The 21,766-nt window shown below is 44.0% G+C and overlaps 1 protein-coding gene and 1 long non-coding RNA gene across 3 annotated transcripts; both read right to left on the reverse strand.

The window, feature by feature from the left end:
- Positions 1-2,204: 2,204 nt before the first annotated feature.
- LOC132460102 (uncharacterized) lies at positions 2,205-4,696 on the reverse strand. 2 transcript variants are annotated; one of them, XR_009526343.1, is made up of 3 exons: positions 4,469-4,696; positions 3,727-3,830; positions 2,205-2,662 (listed from the first exon to the last, which is right to left on the reverse strand). It is a non-coding gene; the product is annotated as an uncharacterized LOC132460102 (long non-coding RNA). The 2 variants fall into 2 exon arrangements; XR_009526342.1 differs by lacking the exon at positions 4,469-4,696 and adding an exon at positions 4,065-4,452 and having other exon boundaries at positions 3,727-3,833.
- A 1,038-nt stretch (positions 4,697-5,734) lies between these two features.
- On the reverse strand, positions 5,735-19,789 carry tars1 (threonyl-tRNA synthetase 1). The gene is made up of 19 exons (XM_060055140.1): positions 19,615-19,789; positions 19,202-19,282; positions 18,811-19,001; positions 18,383-18,506; positions 17,539-17,663; positions 15,969-16,086; positions 15,527-15,591; positions 14,042-14,120; positions 13,535-13,681; positions 13,011-13,109; positions 12,511-12,677; positions 12,041-12,203; positions 9,721-9,858; positions 9,113-9,190; positions 8,735-8,835; positions 8,128-8,232; positions 7,671-7,743; positions 6,761-6,875; positions 5,735-6,389 (listed from the first exon to the last, which is right to left on the reverse strand). Exons 1-19 carry the CDS (start codon positions 19,672-19,674, stop codon positions 6,241-6,243), a joined length of 2,178 nt encoding a protein of 725 aa, XP_059911123.1. The 5' UTR covers positions 19,675-19,789; the 3' UTR covers positions 5,735-6,240.
- Between the last annotated feature and the right edge of the window lie 1,977 nt (positions 19,790-21,766).

Below are 21,766 nucleotides of genomic sequence, written 5' to 3' on the forward strand. Positions count from 1 at the left end.
TCCTGTCTTTGTCCGGATGATATTGATGTCTCCTCAGGATGGATGTGATGAAACGGGGTATGAAGGACCAGACCTCCATCATGGAGATTCACATGTAAATGTGAGCGTGGGTTAAACACACAGTCAGGGAGGCGCTGGGGAAGCGAAGCCTGCAACTCGGTGTGAAGTGGTTTCTTTAATATACACCAGGTCAGCGTCAAAGGTCGTTCTTTAGCATTTGAGGGTCCCGAGCGAACGTTCCCGATGCCAGAACGTGTGATCAAACGGTTCCCAATTAGAACCATATAATTTGGGAACATTACGATATTAAAGATGGCAGCCTGGTTTCCCAAGCAAAACTAACTTCACGAGCGGCTGACCATAATTTGGGGTTCTGTTGCATTTATCCAGAGGGGTAGCGGTGGTAGAAGAGTGTGTGTGTGTGTGTGCGCGTGTTCCTGTGCGTGAGTGTGTTCCCGTGTGTGCGTGTGTTGCTGTGTGTGCGTGCGTTTGTAGGGAGGGAGCTCAGAAACAATAAAAAGGGAAGAAAAATGGCTGGTAAGAATTCAGATATACATTTCTCAGGACCTCAGGCAACATTAGTCAGGGGAGAAAGGGCGGAGATTCGGGGAGAGGAATACTGGAAGTGTGTCATAGGGGAGGTTTTGGCTGGAAGTGTTGGAAAGAGCCAGGGAAAAAAAAAAGGCCTCTCTCTCTGTGGACTACATCATACGGCACGACTCGACAAATGAAATATCTCTAACTTGAACTTGGCTCTAACCAAGCGGAAAATGCATTAAATAGAAAAACAGATTTTAAAAGAAAAGGCGCAGGCATTTGTCTGGGGACATACCTTGGAGCGGCAGTTGAGTCTGCTGCTTCTAAAAACAGGGGGCTCTAAAAGTCCCGTTTGTCAAGCACTGTTCTCTCTCCCCATGTCTCTGACTTACATCTCTCTCAGACATGCACAAAACGTGTTTAACGTCTGTTAATGTGTACAAATTAAATATGCTCTCAACAAAGTTTATTTAACTTGGTTGATGACCAATGTATCATACGTTCTTCACGTGACTTGCTGGAACAACATATCCAGCGGATAAACATAAAACAAACCATAAAGACAATGATTCAGAATATATGAATGTACGTTATCAATTATTCCTTTGTCTTTAGTTTGAAAAGAAGTTACCTTTTTCTCCACTCCCCAAAAATATTTTCTACATGCTTAAATGTGCACATGCTTAACTAGTTCATCTGCTAAAAATAGCCGTGGCTGTAGTTCTTTTGTCTACAAAAATAGTTCTTAGTTGAACTCTAAAGTCAACAAGAGACTTCATAGAAGTCGGGTCCGTGTTCTAAAGTTTTGAATCGTCTCCCCCCCAAAACACTGCGCGCCCATGTGCGACGTGTGTGCGCCAGTGTACGTCTGTGTGCACGTGTGGCTGTGAGAGCGTGTGGGAGCGTGCACGCGTGTGTGAACAGAGAGAGAGAGAGAGAGTCAGAGAGCGAGAGCGAGCGAGAAGTTTGCTCAGTTCAGCGAAGCGTTGTGACCCCTCATGGCCAGGCTGCCAGTGAGGCATACAGAGAGAGAGAGAGAGGGGTTAAGGATTCCTCTGGCAGAGACTGGGGAAGCAGGAGTTAACGGCGGCCGCTTCCTGCACGCCTCACACCAATGTTGACCCGTTCCGTCCTCTATTGACTTCTTCAATAACCCCTAATCAAAATGTTTTCCTCCGCCACTCTCCATCGAAATGGACCCGTGGCATTTGTTTTTTGGCACAGGTATGCCACCTACTGGCCACGTTAATGCGGATTCACTTTAGAATGACGATAACTTGGATTACTGTTTTACCCCTTACAGCTCACTACTTAAAAGTAAACCATATTTCAACACGTGGAAATTGTATATAAGCAATATATTATCGTAAATGTGAACCAACAAACATGTCAAGTATAACAGAATCCATGATATGATTAACTTTGTGCAGATGTATGCAGGCAGCCTTTAAATGGATTGACTGAAGCAATTTTCCAGCACATTAAAACAATTACTTGGTAAAGAATAAAAGGAATCACACTTTGATTTGCCGCAGCTAAAGAAAACAGCATTAATTCTATGGGGGATATTCTGCAGCTTTTCATCCGATAACACCTATTGTTTAAAAGCAAATTGAGCAAAAGGAAATGTGTTGATAAAATCCAGAATAAATCTATGAATCATTGAATCATTCACATGAAAAGTTGTATTTGGATTGTATTGACAGGTTATGATAACAGTAATTCTGGCATTCTTGTAATTAGTGAGTATTCAGTAGTCATGGAAAAATAACAATCATTTACAAATGACCATTTCATAATTTAGTTATATGCCTCCTTAATGGCTTGATGAGGCGAGTCATGGGGCAATTTTCTTTTTACCATAAAAAAAATCTGAAAGGAACAATCAGCCTTAATTATTGTCTCGCCATTTAACAACTTGCATGTTACACATGCTCAACAAATACGTGGGCACAATTCCCCCAACACATGATCACAAACAGAATGACCTTGTTCCTTTTAGATGTGGGCTCGATGTTGTTGCCAAAAGTTCATGGAGCTCCAGTGCTACAGGAGCAGCAGGGTTGGCTCTCAATCGGAGGCTGATGTGGGGAGGACCACTGGGGTTACCGAGGCTTCCAGGCGACTTGAATTAAATTGAAATCAAGGCCTCATTAGTTGGGATACACTGAGCACAGAACCTGGGAACAAGCCAAACTTTTAATTAAATTAAACTCTCAAATGTGCCACAACGTGCCGAAGCGCCCCAAAATCGGATAAGAAATGTGGAAACGTTGAGTTATACCAGGAGCTGCTATCAAACTTCATAATCTGGAGCCCGAAAACAAAGGGGCTTATGCTCAAGATGCATGACCAGTGAAAGATTATCTAGGAAGGTTGAATCAGGATCAAAGGTGTGGAGCTGGACTGGTCCCCCTGTGACCAAGGTAACCGTTTAACACTGTGCTGGCCAGTCAATTGTTACACTTTGCTTACTTGTTCTCCCCAAAACCCCTGGAATTGTTCAAAATTCAATACAGATTGCATGGTTGGCTAGCTTTTAGAACAATCCACTACGCTTCTTGTGTTTCCAATAATGCTTGTTTCCCCAAGGATTTGTGAAACATAAATACACACAACAATTTGAAAAAGAAAGGCAGGTTTATTTATGGCGCAACAATTGTTAAATGTCCTCATCTCTGATGCATTGACCTATAGAGTTTGAAACTCAAAAACACCAGTGGGGTAAAGGAAACTCTTTAAAGGAAGGCTTCCAGCTAAGGTCATCAGTTGGAACCAGTGTATGGGGTGTAGGTCACTTTCTGTTCGACATGCGACCCAAGCCACACAAGTGGGATTCACTTGTTCCGTCTTCATGCACCATCCACCATCTCTAGTGGATGTTGGATATAAATAATGTTGCTGGAAGATTTAGATTACATTTTGATCACCAAATGTAGACATCTGGTGACTACACCACGATTACGGCCCAGTCTGCTTATACACACCCATGTTAAATAACATGCATGTGGCAATACATTCAATTGTCAGTACCAAGTCTAGTTATTTCAGTAACTAGTTCCATCGACAGACTATAAGTTCCATCGACAGACTATAAAGCTGCAGATCCACGGCTACGCATCGATCAGAATACGGCCATTAGAGCTGATTATCTGCCACCCTGGTTATAATGGAGCGATGCGTGCTTACCTTCGGTAACAAGTCTACAGCCCCCATTGCTCCAGGCCAGGCCAGTCAGGGAATCTGCATGGCACCTCTCCCTTCAGCCCAGGAGAGACCTCAATGTTGAACCACTGCTGGAAAGAGAGGGCTTTTTTCCTTATAAATATGAATTTGAAGGGCATTCAAATACCCCAAAATTCCGTTACATCTGGGACGAGACTCGGGTCATTGCACTTAGATTTAGCAGATTATTGTGTAGATTTAAATGCGAGGATGAGTTCTATTGAAGCAATGAAGTGCTACAACTACAAAATGCCTGACTCAGTTAAGATATTCCCAAAAGAGACTATCTGACGTCGGCCAACCTTCCACGAAGACGGGTGCTAGTCGAGTAGTCGGTGGTTGTTTGATTGGTGGCCTCCCTTTAAAAGGACAACATGTTTATCAGTTCTCACCTCATTCTCTGCACCATGGCCACTTGTCTAAACGTCCCTCTTCACTCGAAAGATGGCAACATACTTGATCACTGAGAGAACATTTGGGGGTTATCGACCGATTAAGCGAGCCTCCTAGTACTCTTGAACTAGCTAGATGGGCTGCATGATAGCTGGGTGATTTGTTGGAACATAAGAGCATCATGGTGTTCATGATGTGAACTACAAGGGGGGGGGTTTCTACCGACAGGGAATCATCTTATAGTAGACTGAGTTGTGTTACTGTTGGTACAGGCAGAGCGTGACAAAGTGTGGCTGAGTATCATGGAACTGACATTTGAGTAGAGCTGTACGACAACAGGCAAGGAACCGGAGCACTAGAACCACCAGATCAAAGGACTGCATGGGGCAAACTCTTCAGTGCAGTGAATATCAGTAAATCCGTGTTGGCAACACCGGTGGAATGCATGTAGAGTTTGAGGGGGAAAAACCCGGACTTCGATAGCAAGAGTCTGTTTGGGAGGAGATAAGGAGAGTAGTATGTGCGGTGCATTAATCCATAACGAGGCTCACCTGAAGCCAACAGCCCAAACACATTGCAACCGCTTCAACCAGCTCCTACAATAGGCCTAAAACCAATTGGGTTGCTCGCTGCTCCCCAGTTGCAGGCCACGTTTGACAAGATTACTCAAAAACACAACCAAGCAACGGCGGGTAATTTTTATAAATCGGTAGCTTCGCTCCACAAAAAACAAAATCACAATATATTTCAGTCTTATAACAATAAAAAATACCAACTTGCCTTATTTAATACAGAGGTGCGGCTGACATAGGTGTGCGTCGAAATTAGCTAATTACAACGACGACGCTATGATTGGCTGTGAGCTAGAAGATCGAGTCGTGTATAATAAATGAATTAATTTAATTAATTAATAACCGGATTTGCTATAGGATTAACTTTTAAAATCAAACCAACCCAAATATGTGCGTTTCAAAGGGCTGCATCTTTACGCTCTAAGCATAAAATAATACACATCTTTGATTAAGCTATTCAGTCTGAATGTTAGCCTATTTATTTTTGACTGATGAACATATATTAATCATTATGAAAAATGATTCCCCATTGGTATTTGGTGATCCCCATCCATCTCCTTGTCGGTAAATGTCTGCTGATTATCTCCATGAATGAAGAACCGTAATCATTGTCAAACCAGAAGCCTATTATTCAACTATATTTCATTATATATTCTTTGATTCATCATCGTATGAAGTTTGATACATATTTGTCTTTTGTGTAATACCTTTTTATGGACTGAGAAGGCAAAGCCACATTTCCAGAGATGTCCAACAAAGACCATCCATCTTCTATATAGGCCCACAGGCCTAATAACTGCAAATCATTTGATATACATTGGTTCTATTTGGACTTAATGAAAACAAATGGTTTGAAACACTGATATAAAGGCAACGCTGACACACATAGGGAAGACCCTGCACCATATGATTCTTTAAGTTACAGGCTCAATCTCCAACTAATTTCATAGATTCGATTCGTCCAGCAGAAAAAATGTGCAGACAGCATTGAGCCAGCCAACACTCACTAAAGGTGAAATGGTTTAATTGTATCAAAAGTATAACTCGTGAACAATTCCCTGAAGAGGAGACATATAAACGGTCATTAAGTCCACATGACACATCATCATATTCATATTCCTGATTTATGCAACAGTTAAGAGCTTTATGAAACCGTTAGCTCCTAACAGCTAGGAGCTTTATGAAACAGTTAGACGAGCACAAGATGAATTATATCTTCATTGCACAGAATGATTGTGTAAAGCTGCGAAATGTGTTTGTCTTTGCGAGCAGAGCGGGAATTTCATTGCATGAAGGCGATGACATTGGAGTGACATTGACGTTCACGTGGCATACAGACAGGAAGAAACTGAAATTTGATCAGATGTTTTCCATAGAAAATTTGATTGAATCATTCAAGACCAGTCAACTGTTTGTTCCTTTAACCCCACTCCCGACAGACCTAAATGACCCCAAAAAGCTGAAGTTTAGGATTAAGCAAAAAAAAAAAAAAAAGAAAAGAAAAAAAGGCTCCTCAGAATTCCTCCTCGGCGTTCCGACTCCGGGAAGATTTGAGCTGCAGAAGGCGGTCCAGGCAGTCCTTCACGCTGCGTTCGCCATGGACCTTGTTGTCGCGGGTGCGCACGTTCACCGTGTCGCTGGTCCTCTCCTTCTCTCCCACCACTTCAGCCCCACAAGTAGGGCAGCGATGCGAGGAAGGATGGGGGGGGGAGAAAAAAAAAAAAAGGTAATTGGTTAGCGGTTGTGATGGTGCAGACACACGATACAGAAAGAGAGAGAGGCAGACAGGGAGAGAGAGCGAGAGCTGTAGACAGAGACATATAAATAGGGGGGGGGGGGGGGGGGGGGGGGAGAGAGCGAGGGGATGAGTGAGGGGGGGGGGGGGAGAGAAAGACAAGAGAGGGAGCAAGAGAGATACAGAGACAGATTGAAGGGGAAGGGAGACGTTGAAAGTAGAACAGAGAGTGCGAGCGAGCGAGCGTGGACAGAAGCAGAAGAGGGGTAACCCGGAGACGGAGTGGTTCGTGACGGACCCAGGATGAAGTTGTACTGGGCCAGCTGAGCGTTGCGTATCTTTTTGTTCAGCGTGCAGCCAGGGTCCACGTCCACGTCAGTCATGAGCCCGGCGGCGTGGAACTCCTTCTGGACCTGAGACACACACACACACACACACACACACACACACACACACACACACACACACACACACACACACACACACACACACACACACACACACACACACACACACACACACACACACACACACACACACACACACACACAAGCCCACGCATGCTAAGCTACAACAACGCACCGATGACTATGCAAAGAAGGAGGCGTAGAGGAAGACGTCTCTCCGGCGCTATTAGAGCAGACGTGTTCGCTCTTGTTTTTTTCTAAGGGCGTCCTTCTCCTCGTCTCGAGAGCCGAGACGATCCGACGCGTGGAATATCGGGGCACCTTGCGTCTGGAGCGCCGTCCCCGAGGACTGGAGGCGGCGGTCGCGCCGCATCTCAAAAGAGACATGCTCTTCACGCGGGCCCTCATCGCCGGCTCCCTTTAAAAGGCTATTCCGTTTGGCGGCGCGACCTTATATCCGGCCGCCGCCGCCGCCGCCGCCGCCGCCGCCGCAGCAGCAGCCGCCTCGATTCAATCCCAATACCCTCCCGCACCAAACGCACCTGACTCCCCCAAACGGAACACTCTTCCCACCCCCCCCACCCACCAACCCGACCCCCCCAGCCCCGTGTGCATCCTAACCTCGTGGTCGTGGTTCTTGTTTGATTGTCCTTTCCCCTTTCGAGTGCTATTCCTTTGAATTCATCCGGAGCGCATTTGTTACACAAAAACGGTACAGAGAAATGACCCAACTAATTCCAACTCGTGCGGGGTGTTTTTAAAATGGTTGAGCCCGTGACATTGGGGGGCGGCCTGGTTTACCTTCTGGGCGTACTCCTCGCAGGTGGGTCCCACCGGTACGACCATGACTTGGCGGGGAGAGAGCCACAGAGGCCTGTGATGGTGAGACAAAGGCCACATTTACATTCAGCGTCTCGGGCGCCGCGGCCCAGACAAGATGGCGTCCGCGGGGAGCTCAAGTGTTTACGCCGGCAACAATAGAGCAGCCCTCTGATTTGTTTATGCCGCTTAAATATGGAGATTATAACGAGGCGTTTTTTCATTGTCGTTTAAGGAAAAAACAAAAACGGGTTTTAACCCGCTGCAACGAAACAAACAGTACATTCCCAGGGTGGAATTTGTTATAAAGTCAACAAGAGCACTTTGAGGTCCTCCCGCCCGCATGAATAATAAGCCAGCGTTGGTGTCAACCTGATACACAAATCTGCATAAAAAACATAGAAAAAAAAACACAATGGCGGTGATTAGTGATGCGAACCATTTGCCGCCGTAGTTCTCCGTCAGAATAGCAATCATCCTCTCGACGGACCCCAGGATCGCTCGGTGGATGATGACCGGCCTCTTCTTGTCATCGCCGTCGTGGCTGCACGACAAACAGGAACAGAGGCCGCGGAGAATGGGGGGAAAAGGGGCAGAATACGAGAGGGATGCAAACAAGTGAGTTGCACAATATGTACAACACACGGGAACCGTAACACAATAAGTACCATAAATAAATCACAGGCACAGTTACTCCTGGTAATACCAACTGTCACGGTTTACCGCAGGGGGCTGTGTGTGTGTGGGGCTGTGTGTGTGTGGGGCTGTGTGTGTGTGTGTGTGTGTGTGTGTGTGTGTGTGTGTGTGTGTGTGTGTGTGTGTGTGTGTGTGTGTGTGTGTGTGTGTGTGTGTCACGTGTCATACTGCAGCATGCCAATCTAATTCATGGCCACTGCGACACCATGAACACCTCGCACTGAATCATCAAGGCTATCTTTATTCATCTCTATCGAAAAACCGTCCCCCCCCCCCAGAGTGTGAGGCGGCTGGCATCCTCAGAGGGAGGGAGGGGGGGGGGGGGGCAGAGAAGATATGCAGTGTTGTACCTGACGAAGCTCAGGTTGAAGCGGATGGGCAGCTGGAAGTCCAGCTGGATGGTGGCGCACTGGTGGTAGCGGCCGATCGCGTCTTTGATCTCGATGTCGATCTGCGAGCGAAATAGAAAGGAGGAAAGAGGAGGAAAATGACAGTTTGGATCCTTCCATATGCTTCGGTGCCGTTGCTGTCTTTTGAGGCTTTAAAAGGGTTGCTGTTTCTGAGGCTTTGGTGGGGTTGCTTTTTTCTTTTGTTGACATAATTGGCACTGCTGATTTGTGAGGCGTTAGTTGAGCTTCTGTTTTAGGGGCCTCAGCGGGTGGTGGTTTCTGAGACATAATTGGGGTTTCTGTGTTTGAGGCGTAAGTGGCGTGGCTGTTTGGGCGTACCTTTGGACCGTAGAAGGCTCCGTCGCCTGGGTTGAGAATCCACTTCTCACCAAACTCGATCAGGCTGTTCTCCAGTTGCTGCAATGGTTTAACAATCGTTATCGACAAGTGACCAAACTCTTTGCAATGCATTACGATTTCTTCGTACTTCTTCAACACTGTTCACAGAACACATTTGCATTTCTAGGAAAGAGAAAATATAAATTGCAATAATAGTGTTTATTCTCAATGTTATAATTGACGTAAATCTGCAGAAAATCGATATGTTTGTACGGCAAATCGCATGCAGCCGATTGAAAAAGCACCTGGGGACTAATTAACAATACAATACGCATTCTATCATTATTATGTTTTCCATTTGTAGCATCAGTCAGAGCATGTCTACAATGCTACACAGCGGTAGTTAGTCAAGCTTGGCTTGCGTTTACCTTTGAATAATTAAAGTTGAGCTAAATTAATACTTGCCAATAAATATTTGTCGTAATTCCACCCACGAGACTTCAAAACTGCCTCTTCGCCTTGCAAAAGCCTAGCGAGGCGAAGCTAGAGACAGACCCCGAAAAACCGAATCAAAATGAGAACGACCTCCATATGGTTCCCCTGCTCACCTTCTCTGCCTTGTCCCACACCTCGGGCTCCCCCAGGAACTTCTCGGGCCGAGTGCTGAGCTTCAGCTTGAAGGTGAAGCCAAACACGTGGTACACGGTACGCAGGAAGTCCAGGCAGCCCTTGATCTCCTCCTCGATCTGAGGACGAATCACATGGAGACGTCGGCCTTCATGTGGCTCGGTGGAGGGGGCGGGGGAGCTTAGTGGATGGCAGGGTGCTCCTACTCCCAGCGAGAAAGGGTTCTGCGTTCAATTCCCGCCATGTCCACAGTGTACCTCTAGGCATCCTTGAGGAAGACGCACTCACACATACCTGCTCATTATAATGTGTATTATTTTCACCGTTAGTCTCTCTGGATAAAAGCTTCTGCTAAATAAGCTCGGAAGAGAAGAAGTGACGGTAAACACTGGAAAAACTTTCTGCGTTTAAACTAGATGTCGCCGTTACATCGGTCTCAAGGGCTGCAAGCCATTAGGCTCCAACTTTTCATACAGTTCGTACACATGCGGTGCTGAACCCACGTTTCCATCTAGGGACATAATGTGTCTGTCATCCGACTCTAAACACATCATTAAGAAGACAATTGTCATTGCTGTAACCTTTTCAAACCCGCGCAGACCGTGAACTGCATGTCATTTAGAGGCAGCTTGCGCAACTTTAATTCGGAACAGACGAGTAATTGTACCATCTAACTGCTGACATAACTGACACAGTGTGTGCGTGTGTGTGTGTGTGGGGGTGTGATGGGGGTCTGTGCATTTGCGCTGCCTCCAATTGGAAAGACAACTCTTCACGTTTGTATGCCAGTGAAAAGACAGCAGCAATTTACGAAGGTGACAAATCCAAAATGGATTTCTTTTTTTGCATTGACTGTCAGACGAGCCTAATTACAATTATTGTTGGACATAATTTCCAGAAAAAGATAAGACCACACAGTAGAAAGGATATTTTGAGATACTCCAGCTACAGAATTCAATAAAAATGACACCCTCTACCAACCTAGAGTAACAACCCTGCAATATCTTTGTTAATCTTATCTTATACATTTCCTTGCCATATTTTTGTCATGTACTTCTCCCCTGTGATATTCATTCACCTTTATGAGCCGTTTATAATTAAAACATGTTGGTATTTGTTTGAAGCGTTTCCTTCCAGCAGAGGTGAAAAATCCAAGGACCTGAAAAATGAGGGTGCTTTCACACCTCTGCCATGTGATTCCAACCCTGGAGCGTTTCCCCGAATAGTACCGTTTGTTTACGATGGTGCGAACTCTCACTTGATCTCCGGTACGGTCAAACAAACTCTACTCACAACTTGAAAACTGGGGTCTTGTTCTGCTTTAAATTTAACTTAATGAGGTGGCTTGAGGTGTGAACGTGATCCGACACAACTATAGGAAGCGCATCAAACAACAATGCATTGTGGGTTGAATATACACTTTTCCTACAAACTGAGGCAGTATATGCGGGAACTTTCATGTTCAAATGAGACGTCTGATGTGGTGCAATCAGGAGTTGAAAGCACTCATCGAAATATGGTTGCACGTCTATATAAAGCAATGTTGTGCTCTCTCACAATAACACTGAGGTTTCTAAATTATTCAGTGACTGAATAGGGGAAATGGGGTTATTTTTATTTGAAGGGACAAACAAAGCAAAAGTGAAAAAAACACAAGACAGTAAAAAGTTGTTGTTGCTGCGCTATTATTGTCCACAACAAAGAGGCGCGAGTACCCCTTGGAGTTTCGCTCCAACAAATGACAGAACCCTTCGCCATCCTGACATGAGTTTACATCAAACGGTTTGCCTTACAAAGCGCAGCCCAGTCAACGCCAACCGCACCAAATGGAAACGAGGCAACAGAGCGTTGTCTTAGCCCCTGAACCGGACCGAGTCTACCTGAACGATTAATTGATTTCAAACCGACATCACGATGTAATAGAACGCGATTGGCAAATTGCAACATATTTTTTTTTTATATTCAATACAATTCAATAGTTATGATATATAAAGATGTTATAATAATCAATTCATGGATCAATTCATCTGCACACATAGGCCTGGCCTAAAGGAAAGAGCAGTTTATATGTCGACTGCTGGCAATTTCATGTTGGTCATACTACAGAATGATTTATTGCTTGTGTTTAGTGAATAATACAGAACATAAGGAACTTCAAAAAGAAAAATGTGCATACTAAATTGCAATCTAGTTCAATGCAGCATCATGCAATTGGTCGAAGCAATCACAATTGGATTATTTCCCCAAACCGTTGAGCGCCAGTGCAGGGTGTGTGTGAGGGCGCCCCATCAGAGGTCCTACCTGGTCCATGGTGCAGAAGATATGGGCGTCGTCCTGCTGGAAGCGGCGCACGCGGGTCAGACCGGTCAGCGCTCCCGACAGCTCGTTCCGGTGCAGCACCCCGAAGTCGGCTAGGCGGAGGGGCAGCTCCCTCCAGGAGCGCGGCCGGTGGTCGAACATCAGACTGGGGGGGGGGGCGGGGGGACGGGGGGGGACGACGACGACAAGCGGTTAAAATTAACACCGAACCGACCCAAATATAACTCGAAATGATTATCATCATCCTCATCATCATCGTTAGCATAATCGTCATTGTGCATGTATTATAACATGTATCATGACTTTTTTACAATTAACTTGACGTGCTAGAGAACATATCCCCCAAAAAACGCGTTCATAACATTTTGAGAAAAAGATTCAAATACATTTCCCTGGCGATGTGTCGATCGCTACGTGGCTGTTAAGAGACTCGTCTGGCCGCCGTGCTTTACCAGTGTCCGGGGCAGTTCATGGGCTTGAGGGCGTAGGTTTCCTTCTCCACCTCGAAGGAGAACATGTTCTCACTGTAGTGCTGCCAGTGGCCGGAGGTCTGCCACAGCTTGCTGTTGTAAATGTTGGGCGTGACTACTTCCTGGAAGCCCCTCTTCTTGTACTCACTCTGCCAATGGTGGAAAAGGGCGTGTTATTCCAAAAGATAAATGGGAGAGATGTTCAGGTTTTCTATGAAATATTTTTGACATCAGGCCCAGGTCCAGAATTTACTTGGACTACATTAAAATATAACCGAGTACATTTAAGGAACTTGTCAAGACCTCTCTTGCAGAGTGAAATGCAAAGTGAACTGACAACAGTAGTGCATGATCTTTCATCACACCCGTTGCTGAATAAAGAATAAGAAAAGTCACACCGGTTTTCAAAGGAGAGCGCCGATGTCAATAGAACCAATGTTTCTCCGTCTTCCACCTAGTGCGTGCGGCGAGCTGGGACTCACTCGGATGAACTGGACCAGGGTGTTGTAGATGAAGGCCCCTTTGGGCAGGAAGAAGCAGCTCCCCGGGCTCAGGTCGTGGAAGAAGAAGAGGTCCTGCTCCTAAAGAGAAGGCACGCGGGACAAGACCCCTTCATTTCCACTTTTGCAACTTGCATCCATTAGTAGGTCGACTGGCACAGAGAGACTGTTTGGGCAGAGTAACCACGTGAACAGAACCAGGCACGAGTTTAACACAACCAGGGTCGGTTGAAGCAGTGAACTAACATGCGCTAACATGGATCAACAGTACATCACTGGGTGTTGTAACCTGGCTGCGCACACCGGGGGAACGCACGGCGGTATAATTGGGGTTCGATGTATACATGGCGGTTAGGAAACACGGTTACTGCGGTTACAACGTCCCGGTGGGAATCTCAACACGCCGCCTGCGATCGGAGTGTGAAATGACCTTCTCGTCCGTAGCACCGCGGTACAGCGCCTACACACAGCGGTGAAAGGGAACGGGAGAGACGGTGCGCCCATACCCGGCCAAGTTTGCGGTGGTCCCGGTTCTTGGCCTCCTCCTGGAACTGCTCCCACTCCTTGAGCAGCTTGGTGTCCGGGAAGGAGATCCCGTAGATCCTCTGCAGGGTCTCCATGTCCGCCTTCCCCTCCCAGTATGTGGAGGAGCTCTAGAGGACCGGGGTACACTTTTATAGCGGCCATTCTCGGGACAGAAATACCAACTTTTATCCTGCATATTAAAAAAGGTACTGTAGGTACGATTTGAGAGATGGGAAGAGAGTGGAGCGGAAAAGATTCATATTTTGAACGTGGAACGCCAACAATATGTCCCCATCCTCTCTGCCCGTGTTCCTCCACCAGTGAGAAGGTGTCGCATTTCGTTCACCCGTTATTGACAGGCAAGATGGATTTACCTCTTACCTGCAGCACCTTCAACTGTATAATACATTTAGTTTACATCTGGTGTGTAATCAATGGCATAGCGCTACACCTTTTACACATCGGAAGGAGATAAACGTTGCGTTTACCTTGTGGATTTTCAGGGCTTTAATCTTGCCAGTGTGTCGCACATGCGGACCTCGGCAAAGGTCGATGAGAGGACCACACCTACAACACACACACACACACACACACACACACACACACACACACACACACACACACACACACACACACACACACACACACACACACACACACACACACACACACACACACACACACACACACACACACGATACCCGCTTAACAAGGTGTACTGGAATGGAACTGGTTCAGGGGGATCATTGAAGAGTGCAGGGTTGGGTGAGTGTCAGTAATTATTATTATGCTAATTAAACCTTACAAAAACGAAACTTCACATAATAATCCCTGAACTGCGAAAAAGGGCTGGTAAATGCAAAAAGAAAATAAGCGAACCGGAGTTCATGTCAGGTCAATAATATCCTACAGTGTTTCCCACAGACCAAGGACCAATGTGTGGTGCGGCGGTGGGGCGGCGGCGCACTCACTGACGTCTGCGACACGGCGACGTGGCCGTCAGTGAGTGTGCATGTAACTCCGCGTTTACATGCGGTCACATCTGATTTGCATAGATGTGGAAGAACAGCTCAATCGGAATAGAAAAGTATCATATATATATACGCCTCAATCGGTTCGGAATAGAATTCTATGCGGAATAGAATAGGTGGTGTAGTCCGCTATAAATAATTATTCAGATTAGTTTGGGGTTTAACTTGGAGCAGCTGCAGTAGTTCGCAATTGGTCCACTCCATCTGTACTTTAATGCACACCGAACCTTACCGCTGTCAAGGAAATTGGATTTATTGCCTGATTCACGTCTTTGTTATTATCACTCCGTAGTAGTTTCAGTAGTCCGGTAACTTAACAACCCCAGCGTGTCCGGTTGCTAAGCGACATCGGTGGGTTCATGTGTTAGCATCGTCGTTCTCGCTCCGTGTGTGTGTGTGTGTTCATGTGTTAGCATCGTCGTTCTCGCTCTGTCTCTCTCTCTGTGTGTGTGTGTGTGTGTGTGTGTGTGTGTGTGTGTGTGTGTGTGTGTGTGTGTGTGTGTGTGTGTGTGTGTGTGTGTGTGTGTGTGTGTGTGTGTGTGTGTGTGTGTGTGTGTGTGTGTGTGTGTGTGTGTGTGTGTGAATGACAGGGGGAACGAGTGCTATGCAGAGATGAATGGACGGAACGATTTTTAGATTTCCAAATCGCGTTATTAAAAAATATATATATATATATATATAATAATAATAATAATAATAATAATAATAAAAAATAAAAAGACAATCAATTCGTGGCGCTCGATGTTGATTCTGTGGCGCCGCGCCACACAATGGTCTATGTATGGGAAACACTGTCCTACTTAAAACTATATTTCGAACAAGGGCTATTCTAGAAGTAAAACCCAATTATTTCCTAAGCATGAATAAATGAAGGACGATGGAGAAAGCACTTCAATTTCACGAAGCATGTAGATATTCAAAAAGGCTAGGCTGTGGACTAACCTATAAACAGTGGTGGTTGGAGTGGTGACTTTTTCGTTGAGGATACGACACTTGAACTTGTTGTACTGTTGAACGAGGGTGTGGTGGAAACAGAAAGTGGTTTGAGAAAGCAAAGTCAAAGTCGCTGTGCACAGAGAGGATGTTTGCAGAAGAGTGCTTGTATGCCGGTAGAATCAATAAATAAACATAAAAAATATGTAACGTATTTATTCATCTCATGGTCATTTATAGACTAATAATTAATTTATACTTGAACAAATGGAATGTAGATTATGTTGGTTTTTATTCTTATGTATACATATTCTGTGGTAAAGCACATTGCATAGCCATCAATGTTTTAAATAAATAATATAAATAAACTTGCCTTTCCTTGGTGCTTACTTGTGCCAAGCCCAGATTGTGTAAATAGCGTACTCTTGCTTCGTCAAACGTGCACACTAACCTTAAACATATCCAGCAGGGTCTCCTTCTTTATCTCCAGTCTCTCAAACGGCTGCTTCTCCTTGATGATCTTCTTGCACAGGTTCTCTAGCCCCGGAAAGTCATTGCTTGAAACTCCTCTGCAAGGGGAACAGTTTAGATGAGCTTCTGCATTCAAACAAGTAACAAAAGGGCGAGAGAAAAACCGAGAAATCGCTCTTGATAAGAGATTTCTCTTTCACCTCTCGGCAGAAGGGAGAAATCTCTCTTGATGGAGAGAGAAATCTCTATAAATGGATATGTCCCTCTATCGTCCTATCGCTGTTTTACCTCACGGCAGTATTTTAAGTCAGTTGGACCTTGCTTTACGTTCACTATACATGCTTGGCGATTACAAAAACAAACACAGGAGTACAACAGGCAACGACAATCGACCCTCCTCAACAGTCCGAGACGGATCGAGATTCAAAAGAATGCAATCCACGTTCAAGGGAAGTGATGAAAAGAAAAGCAAAGCTCAAACGAGAAAGGAAGTCTATATCGCACAGCTGTAGCTTAGGTTACGGTACGTTTAAGTTTATTTAGGATTTTACTGTACAACAACACTCTTGGGTCGTCTCAAAGTGGTGGAGTATCGCCATGAAAACATCCCATGATGCATTCTGATGTACAAGTCCTAATAGCATGCCTAGTCCAGCTACATTAATTGAGTCTGCAGCAGTTTCAGGAACTGATAACATACAGTCATAAGCATTGTCACAAAGGCAAAGTCTGCAAGCTTGCAGAACTTCACCAATGGAAAGAGTGAAAGGTTGTGATCTACATTCAAGGGAAGTGATGAAAGAAAAGCCAATCTCAAACGAGTTTGAAAGAGTCTTTCATGTGCGAATAGTTGGAACTCCGTCCAAGAACTTTGCAAACGTGAGTTTATGAAGTCTGACTATCCCACTGACTGGGAAGGAAAAAACTGCCAAATCCGTCTCAGAGGGTGTATCTGTTTCTGCCACAGATTCTTAGCAGCCTCCATCCAGTAGCTATATTTATTGAAATAATAATTAATTAAAAAATATCTGATTTCCGAGTTGAGGGCTTATGCAATTTCAAAATGACATTGCGCAAGTCTTTTGCAAAGTCAAAATAACACTGTACATCGCTAGCTAAAAGCGGCCCCCGGTTGCATTAGCATAAAATGACCCAATAACGGGATTTAGGAATTAATTAGACAGCAAACTTAAGCGTGCCTCGGAGTGGAAACGCATCCCCTCAAGGTCAAACAAATTACATTTTTTTCTGTGAATATTGTTTAGATTTTCTCTGGAACATTCTGGAACATTTGTATTCTAGAAATATGCTTCAATAAAGTGCAATAATAATCCCCTCGTTTGAAGCATCATGGCCAAGCCTGTTGACTGGATGATCATGCCAATTAAAAAAAACAAATCCAGTTTGACAACGCGAGTGTTATGTACAATATCCACGCCTTGACGGCCGGCCCCATTAGCGTAATACACAGAAAAATTAAAACAATCACATTTGAAAAAACAACTGATCAAGCAGCAAAACAGCCAATCACAAGGCCCTCTAGGACTTACTCGCTGTTTTCAAGGAACATGTCGTAGTAGAAGCCACTTTCAATGGGAGGCCCGTAACAAAGACAGCCCCCGTAAACCCTCTCCATGGCTTCTCCCATGATGTGGGCACTGGAATGCCAGTAGACCTGCGGGAAGGCGAAAAAAAACACGGATGTCCTAGAGCAAAGAAGCATCTGTTCCATTATTTATTCATTGCGTTTTAATTTCATGGCCTTACTGATACAGAAAACAATGATTTATATGCTGCTTTTTATTCCCGGAAGCTAGACAGTTGGTGTGAAAGTGTTTTCTCATGCACAAGACCACATTCAAATCTCACACCACCCTAGTTGTTGAGAGAGAAAAACAAACCACATTCTGGGCTTGGTTGTCAAGAATGCTGGCAACCACGCCCCACTATTAGAATGCCCTCGTCAAGGAGTGAGTGTTTGCACATTATTGTTGTTTATTATTAAATGGGGTCTACTCTGGTTTCAGGGCACAGCTGTACCTGCATCCCATCATTAATGAACAGCTACATGACTCCATTTATTTTTGCAAGGTGACGCAGTTTCAAGGGCCTTGAAGCAAATCATTTCAGGATGCATACTGTACTTTTTGCAATGCAGTTAAATTATTTTATACATTAACTGTGTTAGTGATAAGGATGAACTGTGAACCCTGTCTACGACACTATCTCCGGCAACGGTACCCGGTAATGCGATGCTGATGCAACATTGCTTCTGAGGATTGGATGAACTGCAAATGAACCCAATATTTAAGCCTTCGCTTCTTTTGTATCTTCATACTGCGTCTGCTATTGAATACTAATAATAATATGAATAATATTGTCAAAAATTCTCACCGCCTGGGCCTCGTCATCATCAAACTTTAGCAGCTGTAGGCTGCAATCCTCCTCCAGTGGTCTATCCAGATCCCAGACGCTGTTGTTCACTTTAGCAATTACAGTGTTGTCAGCAAGACCTTGACTGAAGGAAAAAAATAAACGTAAATAAAAAATGACCTTGAGTGTAATCCATTTGTAAGGACTTTTCCTTTCGAATAACCAACTCAAAAGAAAGGTGTGTGTGTGTGTGTGTGTGTGTGTGTGTGTGTGTGTGTGTGTGTGTGTGTGTGTGTGTGTGTGTGTGTGTGTGTGTGCACTCATTGTCGGATGGGGAAGAACATTGATCCCAAAGATAGCATTGGAGCCCTCAAGTTATACTAGGTGAGCCATGAAGAAAGAATAGCAGTGAATAAGGTTCAAACTTGCAAAACATGTCCCAAACTGACCTAATACCAGCGGCCACTTGATAGGGGGTGGTCTTCCAGGATTCACCATCCACCACTTTACCATCGGGCAGGGTCACCTTGATGGGCTTGCTGTCACTCTCAGCCCTCTGGGCCTGCAGCGCGTCGTGCTCAGCTTTAAGCGTTGTGTAGAGAGAGAGACGCTCCTCAATGTACGTTGGTGGAGGGGAGAGCTGAAACACAACAACAAATGCAGCATGATGATGAGGAAAACATGGTTGAACATCAGTGTGCCCGTGTGCATGTCCGTGTAACTGTGGCTGTGTGTGTCTCATTGTATGACAATACCCTCCTATAATGCCCTGCTGTATGCTACACTTTCGTCATCATACATGAATGACAAAAGTGATTAGAAATTATGGATGAAACTCACCTCCCCCTTTGCAGCAGAGTCTCCTCCTGCACTACCTTTAGCCTTCTTCTTCGATCCGTCTTTGCCACCCCCAGCTCCTTTCTGGCAAGGTAAAAATAAATCGATTAACACAGAATATGTATTCACATAATGTGAATGCAACGATAACTTGCAAACGTTTTCGAGCCATTATGTAGCTGTAAAATCTGTTATATTTCAGAAACGAAAGCGGTCCATACAGGTCCTTTCATATGGGGATTCATCGGAACCTATCTTGTGGTTTCTGGAAGTGTAAAATAGAGAATTTAGCTTAATATTCGCGCTAGCTACAGTAGCTAACGCAAGGCTGTGACAGCATGAAGCTGACAGATTGCTAATAGTTAGGCTAGCTGCTAAAAAAGTTAGGTCTTTATAATGCCCATTTGAATAATCACCTTTTTCCCTTCGTCTACTTGCATTTCGCTCATTTTGCCCACCACACTATCATCGGCCATTCCAACCCAAAACGATTCTCGGCAGAGATAACTTCAAGGTAAACGTGTCTGCTATTGTGAATTCTCAGGAGCCGGCTGGCTAGTGACGTGCCCGGAAATTGCGGAAATCTGATGCAACGTTGCTTTAGAGGGGCGTGGCCAAGTAACTATTCATTAGATAGATATAACTTATAATATTTCTTCCAAAAAGTCTCCGCATATTTATTGTGATAGCAGTGTACATACTTTTTTCTTCTTTCCTCTTTTTATGAAAGAGAGCAACGCATCAGAGCAAGGTATATAAACAATATAGGAATTATTCAACTTGATCTACAATCAAATATTTGATTTGATAGATCTATATTATATTGGCTTCACAAGCAAACCTAAAAAAATATTCATAATTTAGTTGCTATTACTTAAAAAGATTTAATGTCATAGGACCGTGTTTCATAAGCAAACCTTTGAAGGTAAATTCCTGTAAGGTTAACCAATAGAAAAGCTAATTGAGGCCTACAATACATTTAAGTTGCATTACCTCATAACTTTTCAGTAAAATCGAATAATAATAATCTATATTTAATAATCAAAATCATATTTGCTGTGAGTAGAGGAATGGACCATGAATAACTATCAAAATATTTTCATAAGGCCAGGCATCAGCTGTATTAATTAGTGGAGTACCATTGGGAAATGTTAAGTTGTTAATTTTGTTTGTTCATTTGACAGGGACAGTGCATATTAATAAACATTTCTGTAAATATGCTAGGCTCCCTAAAAAGCAAATACAATCAAATAACAGGAAGAAAAAAAGAGAACATATAAAAGCAACAGATAAAGCATTAATTATAAGTATTAAGTATTAAGTATACTGAATACTTATATATAAGTATTCAGTAGTTCAAGCATTAAAATACATAAAGCATGCAGGACAAACAAGAGTCAGCATCAGACAAATACAAAATAAAAAAGGTAGACTAGGACTTATAGCAACATCAGATGTGTTAGACATCGAGGCAGTATAGCCCCCCAAAGCAGACTGTACATGCACAACAAACAAACGGTCGGCATGCAACAAAGCAAGCAAAGAAAGTAAGTTGCAAGACGCAGAACAAATTCACAGACACACTAACACAAGGAGGCAAGAGCAGGCAGGTCAAGTTTAGTGCTGGCAGGTCATATTATCAATGAACCACTGTTTCTGATTGGAACTAAAGGACTGATATGTGTTTAGGTGTCTGATACATGTTTGGATGTTATTCCATTCACGTGAGGCTGCAACAGAGAAGGCTGACTGACTGAAGGCACTACTCCTAAATGGAATGATGCAGTCCCCTCTCGTGACACCTCTTGTGATCCGATGTTGATGTTATCAAATTCTCTGAGTGGAGGAGGGGCCATGCCATGTATGATTTTGTAAAAGAGACAAGCATTTTTGTAACCGAAAGGTTGCTAGTTCAATCCCCAGCTCCTCCTAGCTGAGTGTTGATGTGTCCCTGAGCAAGACACTTAACCCTAACTGCTCCTGACGAGCTGGCTGTCGCCTTGCATGGTTGACTCTGCCGTCGGTGTGTCAATGTGTGTATTAAACGATGTAAGTCGCTTTGGATAAAAGCGTCTGCTAAATGCCCTAATTGTAATTGTACATTTATGTGCTTGATCATATTTTCCCAGCTCAGTAGATTGTATTTTCTTTTAATTGCACAGTGATGGAATTGCCTTTGTTTTTTGTCCAGAACTTTCAGTGTTTGTTTATTATTATATATATTTATTATAGTTATTGCTTCAATTATATTGCTATAATAAGTTACGTGCAAGAATATTATAAAAAAAATAAGGATTCTACAGTTAAATAATCTATATTTGCTGTGAGAGTGGAGTGAATCACCCAGAACTAATAAGCACAATATTAGGTATAGCATATGAATAATTGAATTCACAGTGAGATCTGAGGAGTAGGTTTACAGTGGAGCACCAAACTGAATCCATAAACCTTCAAAGAAAGTATGTTATAAATAAAAGAAAACCCCTTATACCACTGTTATTGATAGCAGCGTGATTAAGAAATTGACTATTTTTAAATATCTTTTTTTTAATTACAGCCATGTGAATG

Source organism: Gadus macrocephalus, chromosome 6 (genome assembly GCF_031168955.1).
Source record: "Gadus macrocephalus chromosome 6, ASM3116895v1".
NCBI lineage: Eukaryota > Metazoa > Chordata > Actinopteri > Gadiformes > Gadidae > Gadus > Gadus macrocephalus.

Excerpts from the sequence above, each read along its gene's own strand:
- tars1 (XM_060055140.1), bottom strand. The coding sequence starts at position 19,674 with ATGGCCGATGATAGTGTGGTGGGCAAAATGAGCGAAATGCAAGTAGAC. Across the intron at positions 14,121-15,526 it reads CCAACCACCACTGTTTATAG|GTGTGGTCCTCTCATCGACC; the intron begins GTTAGTCCACAG and ends TGTGTGTTGTAG. Across the intron at positions 13,682-14,041 it reads AAGCCCTGAAAATCCACAAG|AGCTCCTCCACATACTGGGA; the intron begins GTAAACGCAACG and ends CCGGTCCTCTAG.